Here is a 26927-nt window from a genome sequence, read left to right as displayed (position 1 = left end):
ATAGAAAAAAAAAAAAAAGAAGTGTTCTGGAAGTCAAATGAAGAAAGTGTTTCCAAAAGGAGAAATTGAGGCACAGGGTTGAATACGATCAATGGAATAGAATTGGGAGTCCAGAAATAAACTCTTACATTTACAGTCAGTTGATTTTTTACAAGAGTGTCAAAACCCTTCAGTGGGGGAAAGAAGAGTCTTTTCCAGCAAATGGTTCTGGGATAACTAGATATCCTCAACCACAAGAATGAAGTTGTATCCCTATCTTACACCATCTATAAAAATCAACTCAAAATGGATCACAGACCTGAATGTAAGAGCAATCACTATAAAACATTTAGAAAAAAACATAAGAGTAAAATCTTTGTGACCTTGGATTAGACAATGGTTTCTTAGCTATAAAACCAAAAGCACAATCAACACAAGAAAAAATAGATAAACTGAACATCACAATTTAAAACTTTTGCACTGTGCTTCATGATGGTTATTACAAAAAACAAACAAACAAACAAACAAAAACCCCAGAAACTAACAAATGTTAGAAAAGATGTGGAGAAATTGGAACCTTTATGCACTGTTGATGAGAATGTAAAATGGTACAACCACTGTGAATATAACAATTCCTCAAAAAAGTCAGAATTACTATATGATCCAGCAATTCCACTCCTGGGTATATACCCAAAATAAATGAAAGCAAAGATTCATTCAAACAAATATTTATACACCCACATTCATCAAAGTGTTATTCACAATAGCCAAAAGGTAGAAGTAATACAAGTGCCCATCAACAGATAAATGAATAAACAAAATGTGGTATATATACATACAATGGAATATCATTCAGGAAAGAAATTCTGACATTTGCTACAACATGGATGAACTGTGAAGACATTATGCCAAGTGAAATACACCAGTCACAAAAGGACAACTATTGCGTGATTTCACTTATATGAGGTACACAAAGCAGTGAAATTGCCAGTGGCTGGGGGGTGTGGGAGAATGGGGAGTTAGTTTAATGGATACAGAGCTTCAGGTGGGAAAGATGAAAAAGTTCTGGAGATTGGATGGTGGTGACAGTTGCACAGCAATATGAATAAACTTAAAATGGTAAAAATGATACATTATGGTATATTTTACCATAATAAAATTTTTAAATAAAATGCTTATGCTTCAAAGAACATCATCAAGAAAGTGAAACAACCACCCACAGATTGGGGAAAAATATTTACAAATCATATATCCAATAAGGGACTTATATCCAGAATATATAAAGAACTCTTACAACTTGACAACAAAAAGACAAATAACTCAATTTAAAAATGGGTAAAGGATTTGAATCGACATTCCTCCAAAGAAAATATAAAAATGGCCAATAAGCTCATGAAAAGATGCTCAATCAAAACCATAATAAGATCCCACTCATACCTATTAGGATGGCTATAATAAAAAAAACATAGACATTAACAAGTGTTGACAAGAATGTGGAGAAATTAGAACTCTCATATGTTGCTGGTGGAAATGTAAAATGGAAACTGGAAAACAGTCTGGCAGTTCCTCAAAAATGTTAAACAGATTTACCACATAACCCAGCAATTCCAATTCTAGGTGTATGAGATCAGACAATTAAGTTCACAAACTCATCCTAGAAAAAGTGCTACATACCTCATTGCTGAGTATCACTATGGTCACCTTTGAAGTACTCCCCTTGGGAAGCTATGCACTGATGCCAACACCTAGTCCACCCTTCAAAGCAATTTTGGAACTCTTTCTGGAGTGGCCATCAGCGCTGTCATATTACCCTTGATGTCTGTCCTGAATGTCATCAAAATGTCTTCCTTTCAATATTTCCTTTATCTTCAAGTAAAAAAAGAAATCACTGGGGACCAGATCAGGTGAGTAGGGAGGGTGTTCCAAAACAGTTATTTGTTTACTGGCTAAAAACTCCCTCACAGACAGTGCCATGTGAGCTGGTGCACTGTCATGAGGCAAGAGCCATGAATTGTTGGTGAAAAGTTCAGGTCATCTAACTTTTTCATGCAGCCTTTTCAGCACTTCCAAATAGTAAACTTGGTTAACTGTTTGTCCGGTTGGTACAAATTCATAATGAATAATCCCTCTGATGTCAAAATGGTTAGCAACATCATTGCAACAAGTTCGCAAACTTAATTGTCCTACTTCATATACCCAAGAGAACTGAAAACATATGTTCATGCAAAAACTTGTATGTTCACAGCAACATTATTCATAACAACCAAAATGTGGTTAAAAAAAAATGTCCATCAACTAATGAGTGTGTAAACAAAATGTGATATACCCATATAATGGGATATTACTCAGTCACAAAAGGAAATGAAATACTGATACATATTACAATGTGGGTGAGTCTTGAAAATATTATGCTAAGTGGAAGAAGCCAGTCACAAAAGGCCACAAATGCCTTTGTATAAATCCATGCATATGCAACATTGAGAATAGGCAAATCCATAGAAACAGAAAATAAGATTAGTGATTGACACAGGCTGAGGACAAATGGGATTGGAGACTGACTGCTAATAGGTAAGGGGTTTCTTTCTGGAAAGATGGATATGTTCTGGAATTAATAATTGCATAACTCTGTGAATATACTAAAAACCACTCAATCCTACAAATACCATATGATTTCACTTATATGTGGACTCTAAAAAACTGAATGGGTGAGGAAAGTGAACAGAGGTGGTCTCAGAGATGTGGGGGTGCAGTTGATGGCTGTTGGTTGGGGGGTGGGGACGAGGGAGAGGGGAGGGGGCTGGATAGCATAAATACGCAGTTGCAGTTTTGCCATGGGGACATGGGGGACAGTTCAAGGAATGTAATTGATAATGTTGTGAATATTTTGTAGGGTGTCAGGTGGTCACATGTCTTGCATCATGGATGGGGAAGAGGCTTGATCACTGCACTGTACACCTGAAGCTGATGTTGTATAATATTGTATGTCAACTATAAGTGAATGTATATATATAGTCACAGGATGTGGAGAATAGTGTGGGGGTGGGGTCTCAAGGGAATTGTAATAGATATGTATGATATTGGGGGGAAATGGGGCGGTGGATTGGGGGAGGGGGTTGTCACTTCGAGGGGTAAAAAGTATAACTATTGCACTGTGTTGTACAGCTGACACTAATTCTAAAAAATGTGTATTTCATAATAAAAAATAATTTAATAAAAACAAAAACAAAAAAAAACCACTCAATCCTACAATTTCTAATAGATTTTAATAGTGAATTATTTTATATATATATATATATATATATATATATACACACACATACATACATACACTGTAGATATAAATTATAACTTAATAAAGCTTTTAGAATAAAAAGAAGTAACAATATTCAAGTTGCCGATTGAAGAGGACTAGACCAGGAGTTTGGCGATATGGGGGTGGTCATCTGACGGCCTAGACAAAAGCTATTTCGGTAGAGTGGTAGGAATGAAAGAATTGAATTTTTATGGAATGCACATGAGAGTACTTAAAACAGTGACTGGTACATACCCCCCAAAAAAGAAGAAAAACGATGAAAAATAAGAACTCAAATTAATGGTAAGCTACCACTAGTAGGCTTAGGCCCTGAAAGGTCTCAAGCAGAGCAGTGAAGAACGCTGATTTCTTAAATGTTTTGTCGTGGTAGCAGCCCCTGTTACACTGAATCAGTTTATCAGGTTAGGGTGACTGCTCTCATGGACTCTATAACAAGAGTGAGAGGTTGGCCTGTGTGCTTACCTTGCTCTAGTCCTCCTGCTCTGTGGAATGCTCTGTGGAGTCTGGCCTCGACCCAGCACAGAAGGGATGCTGTCACTGCCTGGCAACCCCTTCAGCCCACAGAGCAGACTGGGTCTTGGCTAGGACCCAGAACTTGACTTGTTTTCTTATTGGTGCTTCAGAAAACCTCTGTCTTCTCATCACTGCTGCTGCCGCCACCTGCTTACCACAGACACCACAAATTCCTGCGTTGCCCAGCAGGATATCAGCCCTCAAGGGGAACTTCGCAAGCTGAAAAATGGGACCCAAGTGTCCTGGGTGCTCATGTAAACACCAACTCCTGCCAAGGTTTAGGGACTTAGTAAGGAAGTACTGTTTTGATATTTGTTGTTTCTATTGTTGCCATAATGTAATAATTTCTAATTGCCCAGACAGAAGGGAAAAGGGCTGCAAAGTTACGAAGAGGGAAAAATCCCTTACAGCTGAGAAGTTATGGAAAGCTTCCTGAAGGAGGTGATGTTTTGGCTGTATGTTGAAGAATTGGGTAAATTTTGCTAGGCTGGTATAGTGAACACAACACCTTAGGCTGGAAGGAAGCATGTATATATGAATACGCTGAGGACAGAAAGTTTAAGATGAATTTGTGAGACAGCAAAGTTTCCTTTTGGGTAGAGTACAGTGGGACAATGGGAAATGAGCCTGGAAATACAAACTAGAGACCAGTTGTAGTGGTTTTGAATGCCAAGTGAAGGGATTTAGACTTTTTCTGATAAGCTCTAAGGAGCAGCTCTAGGGATATTTGAAAGGAACATGATCTGGTTTTAATTTTTCATTTTTAAATTTTAATTTTATGACAATATTATATTCATAGGATTCAAATTCTAAAAAGCATTTAAGAGTATACAGTGAAAACTCTTCTCATTCCATTAGTTTTTCACCTAATACCTTTCCCCATGGGCAGTCGTGTATCAGTTTCTTATGTATCCTCGTTACATGCTCTATACCAGCGGTTCTCAACCTGTGGGTTGCGACCCCTTTGGGGGTCGAACGACCCTTTCACAGGGGTGACCGGGTACTCGTATGTGGGCATATCTGCATGTGGGCCTGGAGATGGATAGAGGAGCGGTATCTCGGTTCCTAAGACCATTGAAAATATGTGTTTTCCGATGGTCTTAGGCGACCCCTGTGAAAGGTTGAGAACTGCTGCTCTATACATATACAAACACACTATGGGTTTGAATGTGTATTCTTTCCCTCTCCTTCTCATATAACTGTAAGCATTTTAGACATACTGTTCTGCACCTTGTTTTATTCATATGTCAATTTATCTTAGATATCTTTCCATTTCAGTAAATAGTTACCTCATTCTTTTTAGAGCTGCATGGTACTGTATTCCATTATTTGGATGTCTTTTTTATTTTATTTAACCAGTCTTTCTTAATGAACATTCAGGTTTTTTTCAATCTTTGCTATTAAAAACAATGCTTCAAAAATAGCCTTGAACATATGTCCCTTCCACATGTGAAAATATACCTGCAGGGGATATTCCTGGAAGTGGTGTTAGGGCTCAGAGGGTACATATCATTCTGATAAATTTTGCCAATTGCTTTCCTTGGAGATTATACCAATTTACACTCCCATCCCATGAGCAATGTATGAGTGCCTACTCCCTCTTACCTTTGTCAACACGATTATGTTTCATAGTTTTAATTTTGCCCTACAAGATTATAAGGTTATAGGTATGAGGACAACCTCACTTACATTTAAAACTGGATGAATACAGCATATGCTCTTTGGATAAACTTAATTTTGATTGGGAGAAGTAATTTTAAAGCTACATATTTCCATGCTGCCTAAAACAAAGTTGTCTCATTTCTTATAGCCAAAACCATTCCATCCTCCAGTTCTTAGGTGAGCTAGCAGCCTGTTAGCAGGAGAGGGAAGAATGGGACGATGATCTGGGCAGGGCAGAGTCAGGCCCTTGGGCAGGGCCAGCACTGTAAGCAGTTCTTGGACAGCTCCAAGTCAGAAATAAGGTTCTGGGTTGTCAAGTCCAGTACTAGGAAGAAGACAGGTCAGGATAAGGGCAATGCCCAGAGTGGCCTATGAGGTAGAAGCCTCATCAGCTGCTGAGGAAATGGCAATCTTATCTCAGCAAGAAACATGTGGAGAATCATTTAAAAATGTAACGTAGGATTGCAGTAGCCCCTCTAGTGGCTGTGAGTAATACACATAGGTCTCAATCCCCCATTCCCGCCTCTTACCCACACCTACTTTATACCGGAATGTCCTAAAAGTTCTGCAGCTGTAAACTACTTCTGCCCAGATGTTCCTCCCTCTTTTGAACACACACTTTCTAAAGCTCTTCCCCCCCCCCGCCCCCCCACAAAGATAGGAAGCTCCCTAGGGACAGGAATTCCTTCCCTGTTGTTTTAAATTTTTTTTTCACTCCAGTTCCCACAGAATTAGCTTAAAATCTATACTCACATAATTTAGACTGATTCATGCTGTGGACCTTCCCCTTTACCTTGTAAAACTCACCACCAAGTTGGGCCTCCACACCCAGCCAGCTGTGACCCCATTAAATATAGAGACTTGGAATACCTGGGTGCATGTCTTCTACTGAGAGATGGTTTGCCTTCTGTACCAGTTCATGCAAAAGTTTTTTCTGCCTCAGTCTTTTCTCTCTTAGAACATTTTTAAAGTTGTTGATGCACTTGTTGAGGTAGATGGTCTCTGCACACACTTGCTCTAGGCTTAGTCTGCCCTGCTTAGGAGATTCAGGCCTGGAACAAGTTTCACTTCCCAGACCTGGAGCCAGAGCAAAACCTGGCAATGAATGTGCAAGAGGTGAGTTATTGGAAGCCAGAGAGGTTTGGTCTCCCTGTGTGGAGATGCCCACTCCACCAGAGACCACGCTGAGCAAGCTCTCACTCCCCTGACTTCCAGGGCTCTCCACTGAGAAATCTTGGGCACCCCCTGAACTCATGGTCCCAAGAAGTCTCTCACTGTTCTCTGACTGGGAACCGCTTTCATTGCTTTCCAGGTCCTCAGGACTGATTGACCCGCTGTTCTCCAGCTTCTGAAACACACCCTGCAGAGCTGAACGGAAGTGGTGAATTGCTCGGCCTAGTTTACTTGTGTAAAACTTAATTTCTACATCTTCATCCTCCTGCGAGCCACCTAGACCATAAGAGGGCTTTTCAAAGACATCTTTAAGGACCTGAGCAGCACGTTCCTCCTCTTCATTCAAGTCAATATGAACCATGCCACTGAAAGTCTCAGGCCCTATAAGAATTTCCTCCATCATGCTGTCACAGCTCAGAGCTGCAAACCTTCTGGACTTGTCTGTCAAAAGGTCCTCTAGCTGCTTTGAGCTCAGAATATCAAGCCCAGCTTCATAGGCCAGGAGCTTGTCCTCTGTCTTCAGCAACCCAGACAGTGACAGGCAGCTGCTGGCCTCACTTTTATCGATGCAGTTGTTTTCTTTTTTTTCTACTTTACATGCTTCAGATCCTTGGCTGCACTGTTTAAAAACCTGGGAGTTCCCAGATTCCTCCTCTTTTGAGGTTAACACTAGGGAAGATTCCTCCAATTGATGGAGGGCAGACAGAAGAGCCTCTCTCGCTGTCAATTCACCACAGCTGCCCCTGATGACTTGGCCTGTTCCTGATGTTTCTTTTACTTCGTTCCCTGGCTTAGACAAACCACTTGGCTTTGCTAAGCTGTTCTTGGATGGCAAGCAAAGGCTTTGCTTCTCAGGGGTCAAGGGTCCTCTGTGTTGATACATTCCTGTTATGGGTCCTCTGTTTCCTGTTTCCATCTGAAGAACAGGTTCGTCTGAGTTTAAAGAATTCAAATTATGATCCTGAAGTTGTTGTTGCAAAAATAATAGAGACTCCTTTTGGGGATTCTTACAACACTGTGGCGCACTTGGGTCTTCACTGGTGGCAATCCGGACCCCTACACTCTGCAAGAGGATGGATTTCTGCAAGATGAAGTCTCTATGCTCTAGATGGGCAAGCTTCACAACAGTAGGCCTGGGGGCTCGGGCTCTGCCTGCCCTGTAAGCCTCTTTGATATACCTGTTGCACTGCATGCCATTAACACAGAGGTGCTTGGCCAGGAAGCTGTGTACCAGCTCCATGGTATTTTCCCCATCTTGCTCAGGAAGTCCATACAAATACAGAATGGCTTCCTCACTGGGTCTGTCCACATGGGGTTCCTGGGCCTTCCTTCCCATACACACCTTGGCCAGGGAGCTGCTGCTCACCTGCAAGCCTTCTATTTCACTCAGAACTGAGTCTACACAGCTAGAGACTTCATCCACAGAACCCTGGACCTGGCTCAGGTGCTGCTGCAGCTCAGCAATCTCAGTTTGGAGATGGCTGATGCCTTGCAGCTCTCTGATTATGTAGTCTACTACATCCCCCAAAGGCTCTCGCTGTTCAAGGCTACAGCCTTGGCTGAGGTCCCTGCACAAAAGGGGCTTGGCTTGATTTCTCTCTGAGGGCTCCTGACAGCTGGTGGTAATGCTGGCAGATGAGAAGTCCTGAGAGCCAGACCCTGAAGCACAGGCAGTGGAGCCCAGAGGAAGTGGGCTGCTGGCCTGCTGCCCAAAGCTGCAATGCTGGGCCAGGCCCCCATCTTTATCCCCACCAATGGCTGAGGCTGTTGACCCACAGAAAGGGGGTAGTGAGCTGTCCTCTGGTAAGGATCCGGCAGGGCTTGAGGACTTGCCCTTGATGCCACACACAGTCTCTGCCTTAGCCTTATCTGGTGAAAGCCTGGAGGAGGGTCCCAAGGTGACCATGATTTCTTCCTCTGACTCTTGCAATAATCGCTTCATTTTCTCCCTCAGAGACTGAGGGATTCTCTGCTTCTTCCTCCTATTTCGGTCAGGATGCTTAACACAGATTGTCTCGGAAGGCAACACCCTGTCCTGCTCTTTTCAGTCTATTTCTAGCAATTATTGCTGGCTGATGCCTTGGGCTTAGCCCATAGTGCTGCCTGAAATGGTCCCATGTGTGGTCTCCAAACCTGGCACATGTCCCTGGGATCCTGGCTTGACTCTTATTCTGCAGCTAGTGAAAAAGGAAAATAGTGAACTCAGGTCAGCTGGATAATTTTAACCTGAATCAAGCTGTCAAGCAGGAATAAAAATGTTACCTTCTAAGACTGTAGAAGTCCACCCTGACCTGTCTCCAAACGCTGGCCTCAAAGGCTGTAGGCAGTCAGTTCTCTCTCCTTGGCTTCCCATCAGAATACTGATGTAAAATCAATCAAGTCCTGACGTTCTAGGCAAGTATCAAAGGCATCAGAATTGAAACAAACTCTTGGGAAGTAGGTGGTGGTGAGGTCAATGAGCATCTGAACCTTTACAAAATTCAACACTAGGGTCTGGCTCACAAATGAACAAATAGATGGCTAACACCAAAGCTCAAATCACAGACACAGTGAACGACGAAGACAAGACATTGAACGTTATTTTTTTCCCCAGTTGGCTGTTCTGGTGAAGGTTCAACTATTCAAAGGTTTGTTTCTGCCTGTGCTTACAGCACAAAGTGTTTTCCCGTTTTTAGTGATAGCAATCCTTCACATGGAGAAAGGGCCATGGCAAGTATTTTAAACTTGGAGGGAAAAAATGTTTTCTACACCTAATTCTAGACTAAAGTGGCACAGTATGAGCATACTCACTGTCCAGACTCAGGAGGCATTGAGCATGTTTGGATCTAGAGGGGCAGGTGGCCAAAGGCACACATATGCCGGGGACAAAGGAGGCTCAGGCTCAGCCAGAATCCTGTCTATTTAATTGTCCCCAAGGGCTTGGTGCAGCCTAATCAATATGCAAGTTCAACTTTCCTGGCCCACACCTAGTCTAATGCCTCCTCAGAGTATCAGGGGAAGTGATTCTCCAACACTGTCCATTCTTGGAGTCACAAAAGGTTGCTCTAGCCCTCTGACTGGCCTGGAGAAAACAATGCACGGGGCAGGTGGTGAGTTGGTTATATCACAGAAGGCTCCAGGGTGCTCTGCTGTTCTCCAAAAAGGTAAAGGCCTGCCACCAGTCTTGCCCCTACACCCTAAGCTACGTGCACCTATATTACAGAGGCGTAGATGACTACTACCTTACGTGGGGTAGCCATCCATTCCCTTTTCATTGGGAACGTGCAGAATGCAGGGAAGGAGCTGAGTGCAAAGTACAAAGGGGAACGCAGACAGCCCAGGAGTACATGGGACTGCCAATATGTTCTGGCTCTGCTGGGTGAGCCTGGGAGGGATAAAGTGGGCTAGTGGGAGACATGCCACCCTTCATGGTCTTCAACCAGAGACGGTTTCCTCATTTTATGGATTTAACATAGATTTGATCTAGATTTCTAAATCTTCTAAACCCCTGCTTCCTTTTCTTTTCCCAGTACTCAAGGTAACTCTCAAAGAGGGGAACTGTGTATGAAGAGCACAAGCTGACAGCTCCCATGGCTATTAATTTTCAGGAAAGGACACCATCAATAGTCTGTGGGCCTGAAAGTTAAAAGCACTGCATTTCCCTAGACTAGGAAGAATCAAAAGGATGAGTCATAAGACTAGGGAAAAAGATGAAGCTGATCCCTTTTACTGGAAATAAGTAGGCCAAGAACCAAGAGACAGAAACTAGATTAATTCCAATTTTATTTCTTCCCTTCTCTCTAGTTCATCTAAAAACTCTACTTCAATCTAGAAATTCCTCATCTCACAACTCTACCCATCCTGTGAGGCACTGGAGAAGCCCAATTATTGCTTTACTCAGTGTCTCAAGAGGCCAGGATCAGCCATACCCTGAATGAATTTGGCCAACTCACTCCAGTGTCGGGGGGGGGGGGGGGGGGGGAGAGAGAATGCTCCATGTGCACAACCAGAACCCTGGGTCTCGGGCTTAGTGTCCAGCTGCCTAGACAGCAGAGCCCCCAATTCTAGGACTGACTCATCAAATTCTTCCTTCTCTCCTCCCACAAGTATAAAATCTATATTTCCAAAACCATCCCTTTCTTTTCTCCCCAACTGTGCATGGTATTGGCACCTAGAAGAGGCTGGAGTTGACAATTAGCCTTTCAAGTTTGTCTCAAGGGAAAGATTACTTACTGAGCCTCCCTGAAGCCAAGGGCAAGTGCTACCAGACTGAGGATCCGGAGACTTAAGTTTGGGTCTTGCTTCACCAGTGACCTTGAATTAAACACTTGACTTTTCTGTGCCTTAGTTTCCTCATCTGTAAAGTGAGGAAGTAGGAATATTATAAAGCTAAAATGTAAGACTGGTAATTAGTAAACTGTAAAGCACTGCAGTGTTGTTATTACTTGCATGGCAAGTTCCTGAGACAAAGAAGCACGGAAACTAATATCTAAGCCAAGCATGCAACCACCTAATTGTATGATTTGAGTGAACAAGGACTTAGATCCCAGCCCCAGACCCCTACCTTTCCCACTCTCTTCTAATGGTCTACAGCAGTGCTAGGAATCCTACCATCAGAGCGACATTCTGTGAGTCTTGCTTTCTTCTAGAAGTTGTGTGATTTTTTTTTTTTAAGTAAGAAAAGGGAGGAGCAAAACATTCAGTCCCCAATGTTTTATTCAGGTGAAAGAGGCTTGCCATCCTTCTTCAGGCACCCTGACAGTATAAGGAAGGGGGAAATAGCTATAGGAGGCAAGCTTTTCCTTTCTAATGCTGGTGAAGCCCAGAACTCATTTCCAAGGTCAGCCCCACTTTGGTCCGGATGGGGCATTTTTTCAGGAACAAAAATGGAACTGACTCTCCTACTGTTGCTTCACTGCAGGCCAGGTTAACTTCGGGCCTATCTGCTTCTGCCCCTCAGATCAATACTCCAGACAGCCTTGGCCTAACTTCCTGGATATCTTGCCAGGTGTCCCCTCCGAGAGTGCAGGGCCTACAATACTTGCTGGCCAGCCATACAGGGGGCAAATGGCACAGCCATGTGTTCAGAGTCCTTTCCTATGGCCTCCTGAAGGACTGAAGGCAAAGCTGCCTGGTTTCCTACATTACTGACAAACAGGAAATTTCCAACTAGAGCTGCCATGGCAACTTCTAGCCCCAAACAAAGAAACTTGCTTCCACATTAAACATACAAACAAAACGCTCCAAACCTTCTTCTGAATTGGTAGTCAATGCCCCTAGATGAACTCTGAACTTTAGAACACCTCCTGGGAATATGGGCTCCCTAAAGGCACCAAACCCACTCAGTCATCCAGATATTTAAGTTTTAAAGCAAGGGACAGAGCTCAAAGTGATGCCCAGAGGATCAACCAATCACTTTGCTCAGAATCTAGTAGGATACCAGAAGCCAGGATAGGCTGAAAGGGCAACCCTCAGGGAAAGGAGGCTCAATTCAAGTCCACCGTCTTTCCCAGCCTCTGTGCTACTACTGTCACAGGAATGAAATAACAAGGGCCAAAGTGTGAGAAGGCCAGTTTGACATCTAAATAAATTCAATCGATATGCCAGGCACTAAGCAATGTGCCAGGGTATAAGACACAGTTCCTGTTCTCTAATATATTAAAGTTTGGAGAAGGAGATAGGCATATAGACAAACACAAAATAAAGTGATAAATGTTATAGCAGAAGTTCTAATAGAAAGCAAGTATTTAATTCTAGGGGTGGGGAATGAGAAGGCGGTGAGACGCCCAGCAAAACTAGGACAGGGTAGGTCATAGAGAAATAATATTTGAGCTGATAGGATAAGGAGGCCTTGGGGATCACCCAACTCAGACCTGGCCCTCTAGTTTCTTCGAGGTTCCCAGAGCTGTCACCCTGCCCTATCCCATTGGCCTATTCACTCTAGTCAACTCTCCAAATTTCATACATACATTCTCAAAATTGACCATACCTTTCTTTGATCTTCTCCTAAGGAATGCTTTAGACTAGGAAAAATAAAGCAGCCCTTTCAAGGGATATCTGTGTTTAAAAAGGGAACACATCAAAACAAAATGAATTAGTCAAAAGGAGTAAAACTGCAATGATAGAAAGCTGACAATTAGGGCAGGGAGGAAACCCCTCAAATCACACCACATCTGCACCAGTCTACCAAAAGTCAAGGGGGGAAAAAAACTCCTGTTTTCTGAAATGGCTAATTCTTTTCTCTCTCCCTGACTTATCAAACAAATGTAATTAGTAATATGAGTATTCCTTGTAAAATTGCTTCTGACCCAAATCTTGGCTTGGAGGAAACAGAGGGACCTCTGGGAACAGGCCAGGACTCTGTTGTACATATGATGTACATATATCAAGAAGCCTCTCACTTAGTGTGAAACAAGCCCAGAAGGCTGAAAGCCAAGAGCTCTGAGCCCCCTTCCTCCCCAGAGGTCAGATCATTCCCGGGCCATTTACTAATTATGTTGTATGGCTAATAGGGCGGGAGGAGTGGATTTCTAGGGTCACAGCAGGTAGGGGTATTCTTAGGATGTTAACCTTTGGGAAAGAATCAACGCTTACAGGGAATCTTGTCAGGGAAAATAATCAGGGTCACAAGGTATGAGGAGTGAGATCAGCCAAAGGGAGTAAAGAATGTCCTAGATCGAATGCGGAGCAAGGCCCCAGGACTGCAGTTCTTAGGACTTGCCACCCCGTCTCACCAGTGTTAGAAGGAATCCCATTTATAGGCCAAAAGCTGGACATTGTAAAGAAAAGAAAACCCCAAGCATCATATCCAAGAGAGGAGACAGAACCTTGAGTAATGTACAGCAGTAGCAAGAGAAAGGATGCAGCCTCCGGGGGATGGTATATAAGACTTCAGAATGAAGACGAATGCCAGTCAGGGGGGCTGGGTAGTCTGTGCCCTGCCCAGGGCACTCCTTCAGCAGTATCAAGGTTTATTATACCAAAGGGTATAACAATCCATAAACAAATGTATACATACTCAGAATCTGGTACTCATGACAAAGACGACTCTCTCCTTTGACCAACTTGAGTCAGGTTCCTCTGAGTCCTCTTTCTGAGTAGGCCCCTAACCTTGGGCTCTGTTTAGCCCAGTTTTAGCAAGAAATCTTGCTGGGTCAGTTTAGTGAAAATTTCTCACCTTTGATATCTAACCAAATTCCTTATCCCTGTACTTGGCCAGCTTCCAGCAAAAATCCTGTCAAATCAGTTCAGCCGGACTCCCCCTTATCCCGGGTGTATCCTTTTAGTAATTTTCCATCCACTTACCCTCACCCCTGCTCCTTGGCTATAAATTTCCACTTTACCTTGTACTCAGAGTTGGCCTCAATCTCTCTCCCCTATTACAATGTAGTATAGTAGTCCCCCTGAATAAAATCTTACTATCTTTAACATGGGTCAGAATAATTTTTTCTTAAGCACTCATCACACTTTTTTTTTCCTTATTACCTCATGGCTCTTGTGAGTAGACTGAAGAAGGCATGTGAGCAGGAATTTAGGCCGTGAACACTCCCCCTCAACCCCCAAATACCCATATTCTCTATCCTTTACTCTGCTGTGATTTCTTAATAGAACTTATTACCACCGGATCGATCAATCATATATTTGTTTGCTTGTTTATTATCGCCTTCCCCCACCTCTCTATCCTAGAATATGAGTAGAGACTGTTTTGTTCATTGCTGTGTCCTCAGCACCTAGAACAGTGTCTAGCATATATGGTGCCCAAAACAAACAAACAAACAAAATCTTGCCACTGAATACAAGGAACCAGAAAACAAAGCAGAAAATGTTAAAAGAGTCCTTTAGAATATCTAGACCCTGGAATCTCATACTATGTTGTGACCTAGCCTATGGAGTAGGCTATCACAGTGTTTTTCTAAATTTGAAATTTGAAACTCTTTAGGTGGGGCAGCTACTTTAGCTTCTCAAAAGCCCTATTACCTGAGTTTATAAACCTTGACCTGTAATGACACCCTTGTTGTTGTTGCTAATCTGTTTTACTTTGGCAGACCCCCTAAAAGGAAGGTTTCTGCTTGAGGACGCACAGTGGGTGCCATTCTATTGGAAGCTGTGCCTTCTTTGTGAATTCTTCTAGCACAGAGCATTACTATGCCAAGCATACAGCATGGCATACAGTGAGAACTCAGTGCCATGGAAAGAATAAATAAGTGATGGCAGAGCTGAATTAGAATCCCAACCTCCTGATTTCTGGTCCACTTCTGTTTCCTTAAGAACATGCTATCTTTAAATTCTAAGACACCTTCTATACTGATGGCTTACAACCCTCTTTCATTGTAAAACTAAGCTGGAAACTTCTCCCCAAATATACTTAAAATTTTCTGGGAACTCACTCAGAAAAAATAAAAAGGGTAGTGGTAGCACCAGCCTTTGCTAGAGGCTGGTAATTAGTTGGTTCTCTCCAGCATATGAGACTTGTAGGAAGAGGCACTGCCACTGTTCCTGTCATACCCCGGGTTGCTGTCATGGGGTTTCCATTTGCCCTTCCAGATGGAAGAGATACCCTGATCCTTGTGGTAATGATGAGTCTAGAGCAGCACTGTCCAACAGAGATATAATATGAGGCACATATGTAATTTTAAAATTTCCATTAGCCACGTAAATAAGTAAAAAGAAACAGGTAAAATTTCTTTTAATATAGAACTCATCTAAAATATTATCATTTCAATAGGTAATAGACATAAAAAATTATTAATCATATATTTACATTCCTTTTTTTCATACTGAGTCTTTGAACTCTGGTCAGCATTTTATATTTACAGCACAATTTAGACTAGCCACCCCACAAATACTCAACAACCACTTGTGGCCAGTGGCTACCATATTGGACAGTGCAGGTCTAGAAGGTTGAGGCAGGAGATACTCTGAAGAACCTTCAAAACCTGGCAGCAGATGCTCAATGCAAGGAGTAGGCTGTCATCTCAGGGGCAATAGAATGCTCTGTTCTTTCACTCATCCTTTCACCTGCTCACTTTGATCCTAGCTGGAAGCAGCTTATTTCCATTTTGTAACAGGTTCAATTCTTTTTAAGGCTACAAAGAACAAAGTATTAAGACCCCAATCTGTAGAGGATGAGACCTTTTCTCTGTCTCAATCTGACCCTTTCTAGATTCTCTGCAGCTCTATGTACCTTCTTTCCAATACTCTGGGCAAAACCACAGGATAAACCAAGTTACTTCAACAGAAGCTACCCCTTTGCAGGGAAGACTTAGAGACTTCTCACAGACAAGAGAATAATCTCAGTGCAGCTGGGTCAAAGGTATGCTATCCTACACAACTCACACTAGAGGGACATGTAACAATAGTAAGACTGTATTTGTTTAGAATTTTACAGTTTACATGATTCCTATTTTATCATCACAACACACTGTGGGGTAGGAGAGAAGGATTATTATTCTGATTTCAGAAATGAGAAATGAGAAGCTGAGAGAGGCTAAATGATTTGACCAACATCACTGAGTAAAGCTGGGATTTAAAAGGGGGTCTTCGATCTATAAAGTTAGTGCTCTTTTTACCATACACGCATGACACAAATGGACAGATTATCTATTATGCATGTGTGTACACACTCAAGACTAAGAAAACTCACGATGACATTTCTGTTTATATGGCATATGCACACATGGGAAGAATTAATACTCACATTAGGCAGGAGGACACGCACACGGAAAATGGAAAGGTGTCTGAATATACACAGGCATATACAAGAAGAAGAAAGTTACCTGAGTACATGCAAACATGAATGAGATAAAGGGACAGATATCTTATATGTATGCACATGGAGGGAGAGATGGCTTGTGTATTTTCATGTAAGATGAATGAATGAGTTGTTTATATGTATGTATACACAGATAGGAATGGACAAGTTATCTATAAACATATGAACATATCAAGAGGGAGAAACAGATTAGATTATTTGTATACAAGTATGCGCACATCCAGAGGGGTGGATGGGTTATTTATATACATACAAGAGAGTACCAGGGAAGACTAAATGGTCAGATTATCAGCATAGAAACATGTGCACATGAAGATTCTATCCTCAGTGCTGAGTATGCTGTTTTTTACTCATTATAATGACCCCCACCAGCAAGTTGGCTCAAGCAGTTATATAATTAGTGTAGCTGTTCCATATTCCACCCACAAATGCTTTGCTTTTGTCCCTGCTTGTCATTCAGTCAGTCATACACTCAATATCACTTACCTTGCTGCTGCAACCAAAATAAGAGTTAAGAAAATGGATAGAAAAAAACCCCCAACACATTAAAACCACAAATGCTGAAGTTTTAGAATGCAAGTGCTGTCTTTAAGAGGAAATCCATTCAGAAGCACTCCTTGGTTTGACAGAGAAGCCACAAGATGAACTTTCTAAGCCACAGCACGGCTGCTTGCCCAACCGACAAACAGAGCCAAGGAGCTATTCTCAGTTGCACCCAGCTGGCTGGCTCCACGGTGCAAAGTTGATGAGAGAACAATGCCCAGCAGAGAAATCCCCTCAGAGCAAGGCTGGGCAGGAGTCTTGCTGGCTACAAATCTAGGAATCCAATCTGGTCCACACCTCTCTGCTGAGGGAGATTCTGACGACCAGCCTGCTGAAGGCAATAGCAGCCAAACTTCAACTGGATGTGGAATTCTAACTCAATCGATTCCGGGCTTTGAGACTGAGACAGAAAGCAGGGCAGCTACTGCTCCTGCTGCTGCTCCTCCTCCTCTCCAGCTGCTTCCTGCATGCAACCTCCCATAGGGCACCAGCCTTCCTCACACGTTCCTGGAGCACACACCCCCTTCCCCAGCACACTCACGCACACAGAAGCCTCGCCAGCAAGCTCACTCACACACCCTTGGTGAATGTCTCTCCCTCTCGCTAAATATAGATCTTACTCTCTCCCCTCCCCCATTTCTTCCCCTCATTCTTCTCCCCTCCCTCCTTTCTTCTCCCCTGCCTATTCACCTCTCTCATGTCTGAGCAATAGGATCTAAAGAGGCATAAGAAGGAGCCCTATACTTTGAGGAGCTCCCAGTCTCAGCGGGAAGACAGAACACAGCGAGAAACTGCTGGAACACAATACAAAGGGAGTCTTCCCTTCTACTGTTACAAGCTCCAGGGTTTTGGGTTTGGCTGGTTTTTAAATTTTTTTGTTTGTTTATTTTTTGTATGTATGCAATGTGTCTACATTTGGTAAAGCTGGAGAACAGGTAAGTGCCCAAGTGCTGTTAACATCAAATAGCCCCATGTTCTCAGAGTAGATACCTAGTCCAGTTCTTCCTAAACAGCCACAACAAGAGAACTGGAAAACAAGAACTCCTTTAGGCTACACCCAGGCAGTGATTAGAGAGGAAGCTGGGTGGGCTGAGATGGACCCTCTACTGCAGAAGTCAGGACCACAGATTGTTTTGGAATCCAGAACTAGTAACTAAGTAACCTAAAGTGATATCACACTGACCAAAACCTGTCTAGCTTCAAGGCCCTGGTATCATGATCCCTGATTTCCCAGTCCTGCTTTGCCAGTGGCATCTCTGTCTCCCTGGAGACTTGCTAGTCGGGTGGCTCTCACATGGCCCTAATTCCTAACAATTCAACAATTCTAGTTAGCCCTCTTCAGGAAATTCAATGTCCTTATCTTCAAAGAGCACTCAAATCGTTCATTGCAACATGATGCCAAACATAAGCCAGGGAACCTTGAAGCCCTGGAGCATAAAATGCCACATACATGAAATATTTGAGATCCCGTTCTACTCTGTAACCATAGAACAGGACACACACAGTTTAAGCCCAGAGAACCTCAGAACTCTTCTTAATACAGAGCTCCAATCAGCCAATAACAAGCCAGTGAAGCCACTCCTATTCACCTCCTCTGAGCCTGGTGTAATGAGAAAAGGATCCCCTCTTCCTTAGGCCAACAGTAGGTTGATTTATCCAGCATGTCCAAACTTGCTACTTCAGCTGCCCTGCAACGTTCCTCGTGACAATCCACAATAGAACACGGCCCTGTTAGCCAGGAATCAGGGAGTCAGTCTATGGGGGGCACCCCAGAATCTGTCACTGCAGAACAGGCAGTCCTATATGATAGATAAAACAAGCTTTTAAATTAAGAATTATTTCCTTGGCTTATCCAAGATCCCGAGGAGAAAGCATCGATTCCAGAGCCAACATTTGCCTCCCTACTGCCTTCTTCCAAAAACATTGCTTCCCCCTCAACCAAGGAAGAAAATTTAGATTCCAAAAGATGCTAAGCAGCCCATTTCTTTTTTTTTTTTTTTAAGGTTTTATTGGGGAATTAAGGGGAGGGGAACAGCGCTGGGGAATCGGGGAAGGGGAACAGACAGGTAGACAAATTGCTGTTTTTGTTCTTCAGTCTAGTTGTGGAGAACGTCACTTCACTGGCCCATGTTGGTATGATGTACTCTTCCCGGGTGAGGCAATCGGTCACTGGTCATTGGTCGGCCGCTCCCAGCGGCTTACACCGGCTGCCAGCCACTCACATAGCTCACTGCAGCCCACTGCAGCCCTGCTGCAGCCTACTCTGCCGCCGGCGACTCACAGCAGCCCAGCTCCAGGTTGAGCTGTTGTTCATCATCTTAGCTGTAGAGGGCGCAGTGTCACTGGCCCTCAATGTGGGATCCGAACAGCGGCCCTGCTGCTCAGAGCCGGCACTCCCAAGCAAGCTCTTAACCAGCTGAGCCACTTGGCCGGCCCCTAAGCAGCCCATTTCTTAACCATCCAACTCATTATGCAGCCAACACTGACAGCAGAGCAAATACCTCCTAACCCAGTCGGGAGCTGGCTGGATGACAGAGAGATAAGGACTGACAGTGCAACTATAGCCACATCTAAATAAAGAAGAAAAAAAAAGGAAAAAAAAACCCTTGAAAACTGTCAAATTTCAGTGGAAGTCACAGTCAATTTATTGTGGAGCTTCCCATATTTCAGCCAGGAGAAAGGGTTTAAAATGAGAAATATAGGGAAAGCTGATTAAGTCAGAATTCCCTCTCAACTCTGCAGTCACTCATAAAGAGCCCAGAGCAGAGGCTGTCATTACTGGATTTGGGTCTGGGCTTCCTAGACCAAGGAGAACCACAAATCTCGAGACTGGGGAAGATCCTCAAAGCTAGGACACTGCCTAAAGCACCTACTTCTTCCTGCTTCACCCACCAGTGGCTCCAGGCCTCCAGATGCTATACCAAAAACTAATGTGACCCTGTCTGTCCAGCTACCTACCCAAACACATTCAGCCCATCTTCTAAGCAGCTTGGGGTTTCCAAACAAAGGCTCAGACAGGAGAAGATGTGTTTAGGGCGTGAGGCACAATCAGTCTGCTATCTCTAGTTATAGTCGTTGCTTTGACCATAAATGACCTTTGTATCTTTCCACCTTCCCATGTTTCAGCAAAAGCAAGAAGAGTAAGTGGGAAAGAGTAAGTGGGGAAGAGTCAGTGTAAGCTCTGGGAAAAAAACAAAACAAAAAAAGCAGGGCTCCTTCTGCCACCATTCAACAAGGCCCATAGAGTACCAGACCTCATATGCTCAAAGGACAGTCAGACCTTCCTCAGTGGGCTAGCCTTTGAGGATAAACACGGAATGTCTGTTTCCTGAGCTGTGTGAGCAACACCACAGGCCCCTTGTCACAGTGGATCTGGCTCTGGGGAATCCTGGGTAGGCTAAAAGGATGCGGATGCTTTTAAAGGTAAGAAATAGCACAAGCACCCACCTCAGTTGGGAAGCTTCCTCAAATCTGGGCTGTTCAAGAGCTAGCTGGGCAGAGCTGGAAAACAGATTGGGTTAAGGAAAAGGCATTTATCCAGGAGCTGTGAAATGCTCTGAACAGACATTCTCAAGGTCTGGTTCCCAATTTAAATCTTTGCAAGGATCTTTGCCTAGAGACAGATGAGTCAAGATGGAAATTCAACATGAGACACTGACACTCACGCAGAGTTGTGGGAAGGTTCAGAACTGCAGGAGCTCTAAAGGGGAAGCAAACGGGTGGGTTAGTCAGAAGACCACCTGGCGCACAGAATTCATTCTCAGCTAAAGCATCTGAGTGGTGTCACAAGGATACTGGGGGAGGGGCTCACAAACCACAATTCTCCCCTCATACAAACCAGTCTAAGTCTCCCTGGGGCCGAATACAACTGGTTCAAAAGCAAAGAATGTGCCTACTCCAAGCCTGGCCTGCCTTTTCAGGTGTCACTGCCAGAGAGTGACTGGGTCAGGACCAGCAGGTTCCCATCTTATCTCCTAATGTTGACAATCACATATGCAGGGTGCAAAGGAGAGGTGGAGCCAAAGTCCGCTGAGGCAGGAGTAAGCTTGTGATTCTTTTCCTTTTCTACCACGAAGAAGCAACATGAAGAGGCTGACATGTGGTCACACAGCTGGGACCTGTTTCATGAGGAAAGTGGTTTGTTTTGGCTGAGAAAAACCTTTTTTTGTCCCCTTGCAGAATTATGCCCTCCATAAACTACTCAGAAATTATATGTAGCAGAAAATGATGGGCAATGGGAAATGATGCACCTTCCTCCCTCAGGAGCATGCCACCCTAGGGGAGGGACTAGCCTGGCAGGAATGTGCCGACTTTACTGATGTGCTAAGACATAGCTGCTACACAGTGTAAATCAGACCTGACAAGCTGCAAGGCAGGCCTAAGGAGTCACAAATTGCTGACAAATTTCAGTCCTACAATCAGGTCAAGCACCATCCCTGATTAGCAAAAACTTGAACATAAAGAGCTGATAAACTCCTCAGGACTGCCCAGCTAAACAGTCAGGTTTCCAGCCTGTCCTTCCAAAGGCTGTGGCCCCATTTCCACCCCAGGACAAAATGATTAAAAACTCATAATCAAAGCTTTCTACATGTCTCCTGCCCTCTCACATAAACCTGGTCAAAAGTCATAGCTTCCAGAATTAGGACTAAGGCCGGTCTTGAACTATTACCTGCTTATACATGTCCCAGTCTGATCCACAAAATGCACTGGTCGGGCCTCAATCTCTATACCCCAAGGAAGCCAAGGGGCCATAGGCTGAGGGTTCTCTAATAAGAATCCAAAATGTGAAGTTTCATGGGGAAGCAAACCTCTTATACTAAAAGGAAACTATGTTCTAACTGGCTTAATCTTGATCAAAAATATCTTCTTCAGTTCGTTGTGGCTTGTTCTGAGATATACCTCAAGGTAAACCTAAATCTGGAAAATTCTCTTGGTGTAGGGCCCTGTTTCTATAAGCTTTTCAAAATGTCTTTAGCCAGCATATAGGATTCTCCATATATTCAAAAATATCTGGTATGAGGCACTGAGTTATAGGAAGCTAGTTAATGTTCAAAGGAGGAAAGAAGACCTAAGGGAGACCCATCCTTAGTTGAGGTTCTCTGACAGAGTAACAAGGCAGCATGGTGGGGAGAAAAGGAAGTACTCAACTAGAAGAGTCAGGCGAGAGCCAGACTTAGCCTGGAGATCCAGGAATGCCGACGGAAGTCTGTTGTTGGTGTTGACATTGGAGCTCTAGGCTTCCAGCTCACCCCTACCAGTCACACACAGAGATGACCACTCTGCTCAGACACAAGATCCTTGGAACCCCAATATTCTAATTCTCCATCCAGTGATAGAATCCCCTGCAAAACCCTTTTCCCCCCATCACATGTCACCAAGTGAAATCTATTTTGCCTTCTTATCTATAAAATCTGTCCCCTTCTCTACAACCCTTAAATTTGGGCTTCCTTATTTCTCACTTGAGTTATTGCAAAATATTCATGCTGCCTAGTCTCCCATCCCCCAGAACCACCTCCCGGTCACCACCCACTACTCCCAATCCCTTCTTGACAATTTGCTAGAGGGGCATTTCTAAAACCTAGATAGATTTTTGTCACTCCTTTTCTTAAAATCCTTCTGTGACTGCTCTCAGGAAAAAGTCTAAGTTCCTTAGCATATTATCAATGTTCTTCCTTACCTGTCCCATCTAGAGGGACCCAGTTTCCCATTCTCTCAGTATGGTCAAACCAAGCTCCTTACACTCACTGAATGTGCCTGCCATCCCACCCTTTCCATGTTGTCTAGAGTATTATCAGAGAGTAAAAACAAGTATGGTAAAAAGGCTAAAAACCTTAAGAAGTGCTTATCAGGAAACAAGACTTGGAAACAAAACAGTAAAAACTACTTTCGTATCTGTTATGGGTTGAACTATGTTCCCCTAAAATTCGTATGTTGAAGTCGTAACCCACAGTACCTCAGAATATGACCTTATTTGGAGATAAGGTCTTCACAGAAGTAATCAAGTTAAAGTGAGGTCATTAAGGTGGGCCCTAATCCAATTTGAATGGTGTCCTTATAACAAGGGGGAATTTGGACATAGAGAAATGCTCGGAGGGAAGACACTATGAAGAGACACAGGGAGAAGACGACCATCTACAAACCAAGTAGGACAGAATAGATCCTTCCCTCACAGCCCTCAGAAGGAACCAATCCTACTGACACCTTGATTTTGAACTTCTAGCCTCCAAAACTGTGAGATGATAAATTTCTGCTGTTTAAGACACCCAGTCCGTGGTACTTTGTTATGGCAGCCCTAGCAAATTAATGTAGTAATTTTGAGAATTACTAACAAGTCTACCAAATTTTAATAAATAAATGAATACTTATTAATAAGTATCTAGGTATGGTACCAGGCATGATGAAAAGATATGATTCTTGCTCTTAGAGAGTTCATAACCTAGTAGGGGAATTGTTACAACATTTGGTATAGGCCCCTGAGGGAGAGGAGTGTTATATTTTGCCCTTGGGTAACTGGTAATGCCATATACTGAGAAAGGACATACAGAAGGTGAGGTGGTAAAAGAAAAGATGAGTACAATTTGAACATATTGCATGAGGTGCCTATAAAATTCTGGTGACAATATCCATGGCAGCTGGATAGATTCTGGAGCTCATGAAAGAGGAATGAGGTAGGGAGCAATGTGGATTTCATCAGTGTATGGGTAAAGACATGAATGATATTTATCTTGAGAAGTGAATGAGATGGAAAACAGAGCCTTGGGAATGACCAGGTTTTAAGGAGCAAGCAGAGGACAAGAAATGCTATAAAGGAAACAAAGATGGAGCTTTTGGAAACAAGTAAAAGACTTGGAGGGAAAGATATCACAAAAACCAAAAAGGAAGGGTGGTTTAGGGAGAAACCAGGCAATAGTTTTTAAACTCGCCTGTCACAATAAATGCTCCAGGATGTTGGTTTTCATCTAGAATGCCCTTCCTCATGTTTGGCTATTTATGTCTGAATATCCTCAGGTATGAACCAAATATAAACACATTTCCCTAGCATGCTTGAGGATGACAACAAGCAAAGGGAAGCAGAAGCCTAAGTAATTGGGGAAGATTATTTGCTACAACTCACCTCTTCCCTTTGGCTTCAAGAGGTCTTATTTTACAGACTATGACTATCCTGTAGGACCTGCCTGTTTTGGAATGGTGATAAAACTCAGCGGCATTATTTATAGAAAGAACAACTTGCCACTTGCAAGGAGCTATGGATCTCCTTAACGGCATATGCTTGTAAACACAGGAAGCAAGTTATCCCTTGATTTCCATTTTTCTAGCCTCATATTATTTTATTTCTTGGATATTTCCTGATACTAACTGCTGACTTAGTACTCTCTGGGAATTCCTCTGATAAGACTTCTCTAACCACCCTAACTCAAAGGGCTTGCTCCCTACTTCAAAGTCCAATGTCAACTATTTTCTATTATAAGTGTTAATCATTCCTTTTCTGACCAGTTACTTATGGCTTTGTATTATAATACTGTTTCATATTTTTAAGCAATCATTCCACAAAATTTTGCTGAATGTCTACTAAGTATTAGAAGCTATGCTAGGAATTGCAATCAGTTCCTGACCTCACAAGAACAATCCAGCAAAGGAGTTAAAGTCTATATACATGCAAGAAAAATACAAGTGGAAAGCAAAAGTAACAAGAAAATAAGTGGCCAGGAATAGGAGCTCTAAATCCCCAAACTCTTGTTTTTCTACCTACATGTATTAGGGCCCCCAAGGCATATTAGGCAAGGAAGATACTCCAGATGATTATTCACTCTTAATTCCTAGGAATTCAGACTCAGACTCCTATAAAGCATGGCCTCCATACTTTATAAGCCGGGGTGGGCTATAAAGATGTCTTTAACAGAAGACCAATTTAGAAAACAGGTCAAGCAGTTTGCAACTTGATTCCTGGGTCCACATCCTTGACTGGACATCTGAATTTCTCCCAGTGCAAGAGAAGGTACTAAAAAGAATATCAAAGGCTCAAAGCAGTTTTCTCAACCTGTCTTTTCACGCCCCAGTTTATTCCAACTGACAGAGCTCCTGCCTCCAGCATTACACCCAATTTGAGCGCCTATCTATTCTTCGGGCCTGGAGTGAGAGCGCAGCCTTCAGCAACTCCTAAAGGTTAGAGTGAATGACTAATATGTATCATAAGAGACACAGATAAAATGCATGAGAATTTGAGAGAGGAAAATATCTCCGGCTTTCAAGGTGCTGGTTTGGATGGGAATCAGGGAAGGCTTGGCAAAAGAGGTGATACCTGAGTTTGATCCTAAAGGATTAATATTTGGATATGTGGAAACTGAAGTGAGGGAAAGGCATTCAAGTCAGTAGATATAGGATGAGCAAAGATAGGAAAAGCAGAAAAAGGAAGGTATGTTGCTGGAAAGGAAATTAACATTTACTGAATGCTAACAATGCCAGGCCCTGCTCTACATGTCTTCTCTAACCCATAGCCAATCACAGAGGCAAATAATATCCAATTCAGAGATGAGGAAACTCAGTTTCTAAGAGGCTGGGTGACTTGCCTAAGCCTAAGGTAATACAGCTAGTAAGCGGCGGAGCCATACTGCAAACTGAGGCTCTGGCTGATTTTAAGGCCCAACTTCTTGTAACTAACTGTACAATGTGGCCTCAGGATTAATTAACAAGGTTAGAAAAGTAGGTTGTGCCAAGTCATGGGAGGTCATGGATTCCAGGCTAAAAAGTTGAAACTATAATTTACTACCAATTGAAAAAAAAGTAATGTTCTTTGAGAAGAAACGTTATTTTTATTTATTAAATTCATTGGGGTGACAATGGTGAGTAAAATTACATAGGTTTCAAGTGTACATTTCTATAATACATCATCTACAATATATACCACATTGTGTGCTCACTACCCAGAGTCAGTTCTCCTTCCATCACCATATCTTTGACCCCCTTTACCCTCTTCTCCTTTCCTCCCTTCCCCCTTACCCTCTGGTAACCACTAAACTGTTGTCTGTGTCTGTGAGTTTTGTTTCTTTGTCTTGTTCCTATGTTGTTTTCAGTTTTATATCCCACATGAGTGAAGTCATATGGTTCTCGACTTTTTTCTGTCTGAACTATTTCACTTAGCATAATAAACTCAAGAGCCATCCATGTTGTCCCAAATGGCACTATTTCATCTTTTCTTACGGCCAAGTAATATTCCATTGTGTATATATACCACATCTTCTTTATCCAATCATCTATTAAAGGACATTTTGGTTGTCTCCATGTCTTGGGTACCGTAAATAATGCTGCAGTGAACATTGGAGTACATATATCTTTACGGATAAATGCTTTCAGATTTTTTTTGGGTAGATACCTGGGAGAGGGATTGCTCTCTCCACACTGCCTTTCATAGTGGCGGTACCAATTTACATTCCCATTAACAGTGTATGAGGTTTCCTTTTTCTCCATAGCCTCTCTAACACTCATTATTTGTCTTGTTGATAGCCATTCTAACAGGTGCGAGGTGGTATCTAATTGTGGTTTTGACTTGCATTTCACTAATAGCTAGTGAAGTTGAGCATTTTTTCATACATCTGTTGGCCATTTGTATGTCTTCTTGGGATAAGTGTCTGTTCAGGTCCTCTGCCCATTTTTTTTTTATTGTTAGTTTCAGGTGTAGAGAACAATGCAATAGTTATCCTTTTTACCCTTCACACAAGGAAACAACCCCCCCCATCTACTGCCCTCCTACCCCTGATATCATGCTTATCTATTACAATTCCATTGACTCCATTCTCACTCTCTATTCCACGTCCCGTGACTATATGTATATATAACATACATTATCATTCAACATCAGCTTCAGAAATACAGTGCGGTGGTCAGGCCTCTACACCAGTTATGAAGTGGTCTCCCTAACAAGACATGAGTCCATCTGGCCCCCTAAAAAATTTACAACATTATTGATTATATTCCCCAGACTGTCTTTTCTATCCC

The 26927-nt window shown here is 42.8% G+C and overlaps 1 protein-coding gene across 8 annotated transcripts in view; it reads right to left on the bottom strand.

Annotated features, from left to right (window-relative positions):
* Positions 1–26927, bottom strand: part of UNC13B (unc-13 homolog B) — a 96296-nt gene that overhangs the window by 47272 nt on the left and 22097 nt on the right. Inside the window, exons 1-3 of one of the 8 annotated variants that reach the window (XM_019663327.1) lie at positions 16878–17423; positions 8903–9030; positions 6338–8817 (exon numbers count right to left, since the gene is read on the bottom strand). The exons of 6 other annotated variants lie outside the window; for them this stretch is intronic. In XM_019663327.1, coding sequence (XP_019518872.1) covers positions 6338–8582 — 2245 coding nt within the window. In that variant the 5' untranslated portion in view covers positions 8583–8817; positions 8903–9030; positions 16878–17423. Of the gene's footprint in view, positions 1–6337; positions 8818–8902; positions 9031–16877; positions 17424–26927 lie in introns of those variants that run through there. One more of the 8 variants, XM_019663326.1, reaches the window with a different exon arrangement.

The sequence above is a fragment of the Hipposideros armiger genome, unplaced genomic scaffold (assembly GCF_001890085.2).
Source record: "Hipposideros armiger isolate ML-2016 unplaced genomic scaffold, ASM189008v1 scaffold_388, whole genome shotgun sequence".
Lineage (NCBI taxonomy): Eukaryota > Metazoa > Chordata > Mammalia > Chiroptera > Hipposideridae > Hipposideros > Hipposideros armiger.
This window is presented reverse-complemented; position numbering and strand designations above follow the sequence as displayed.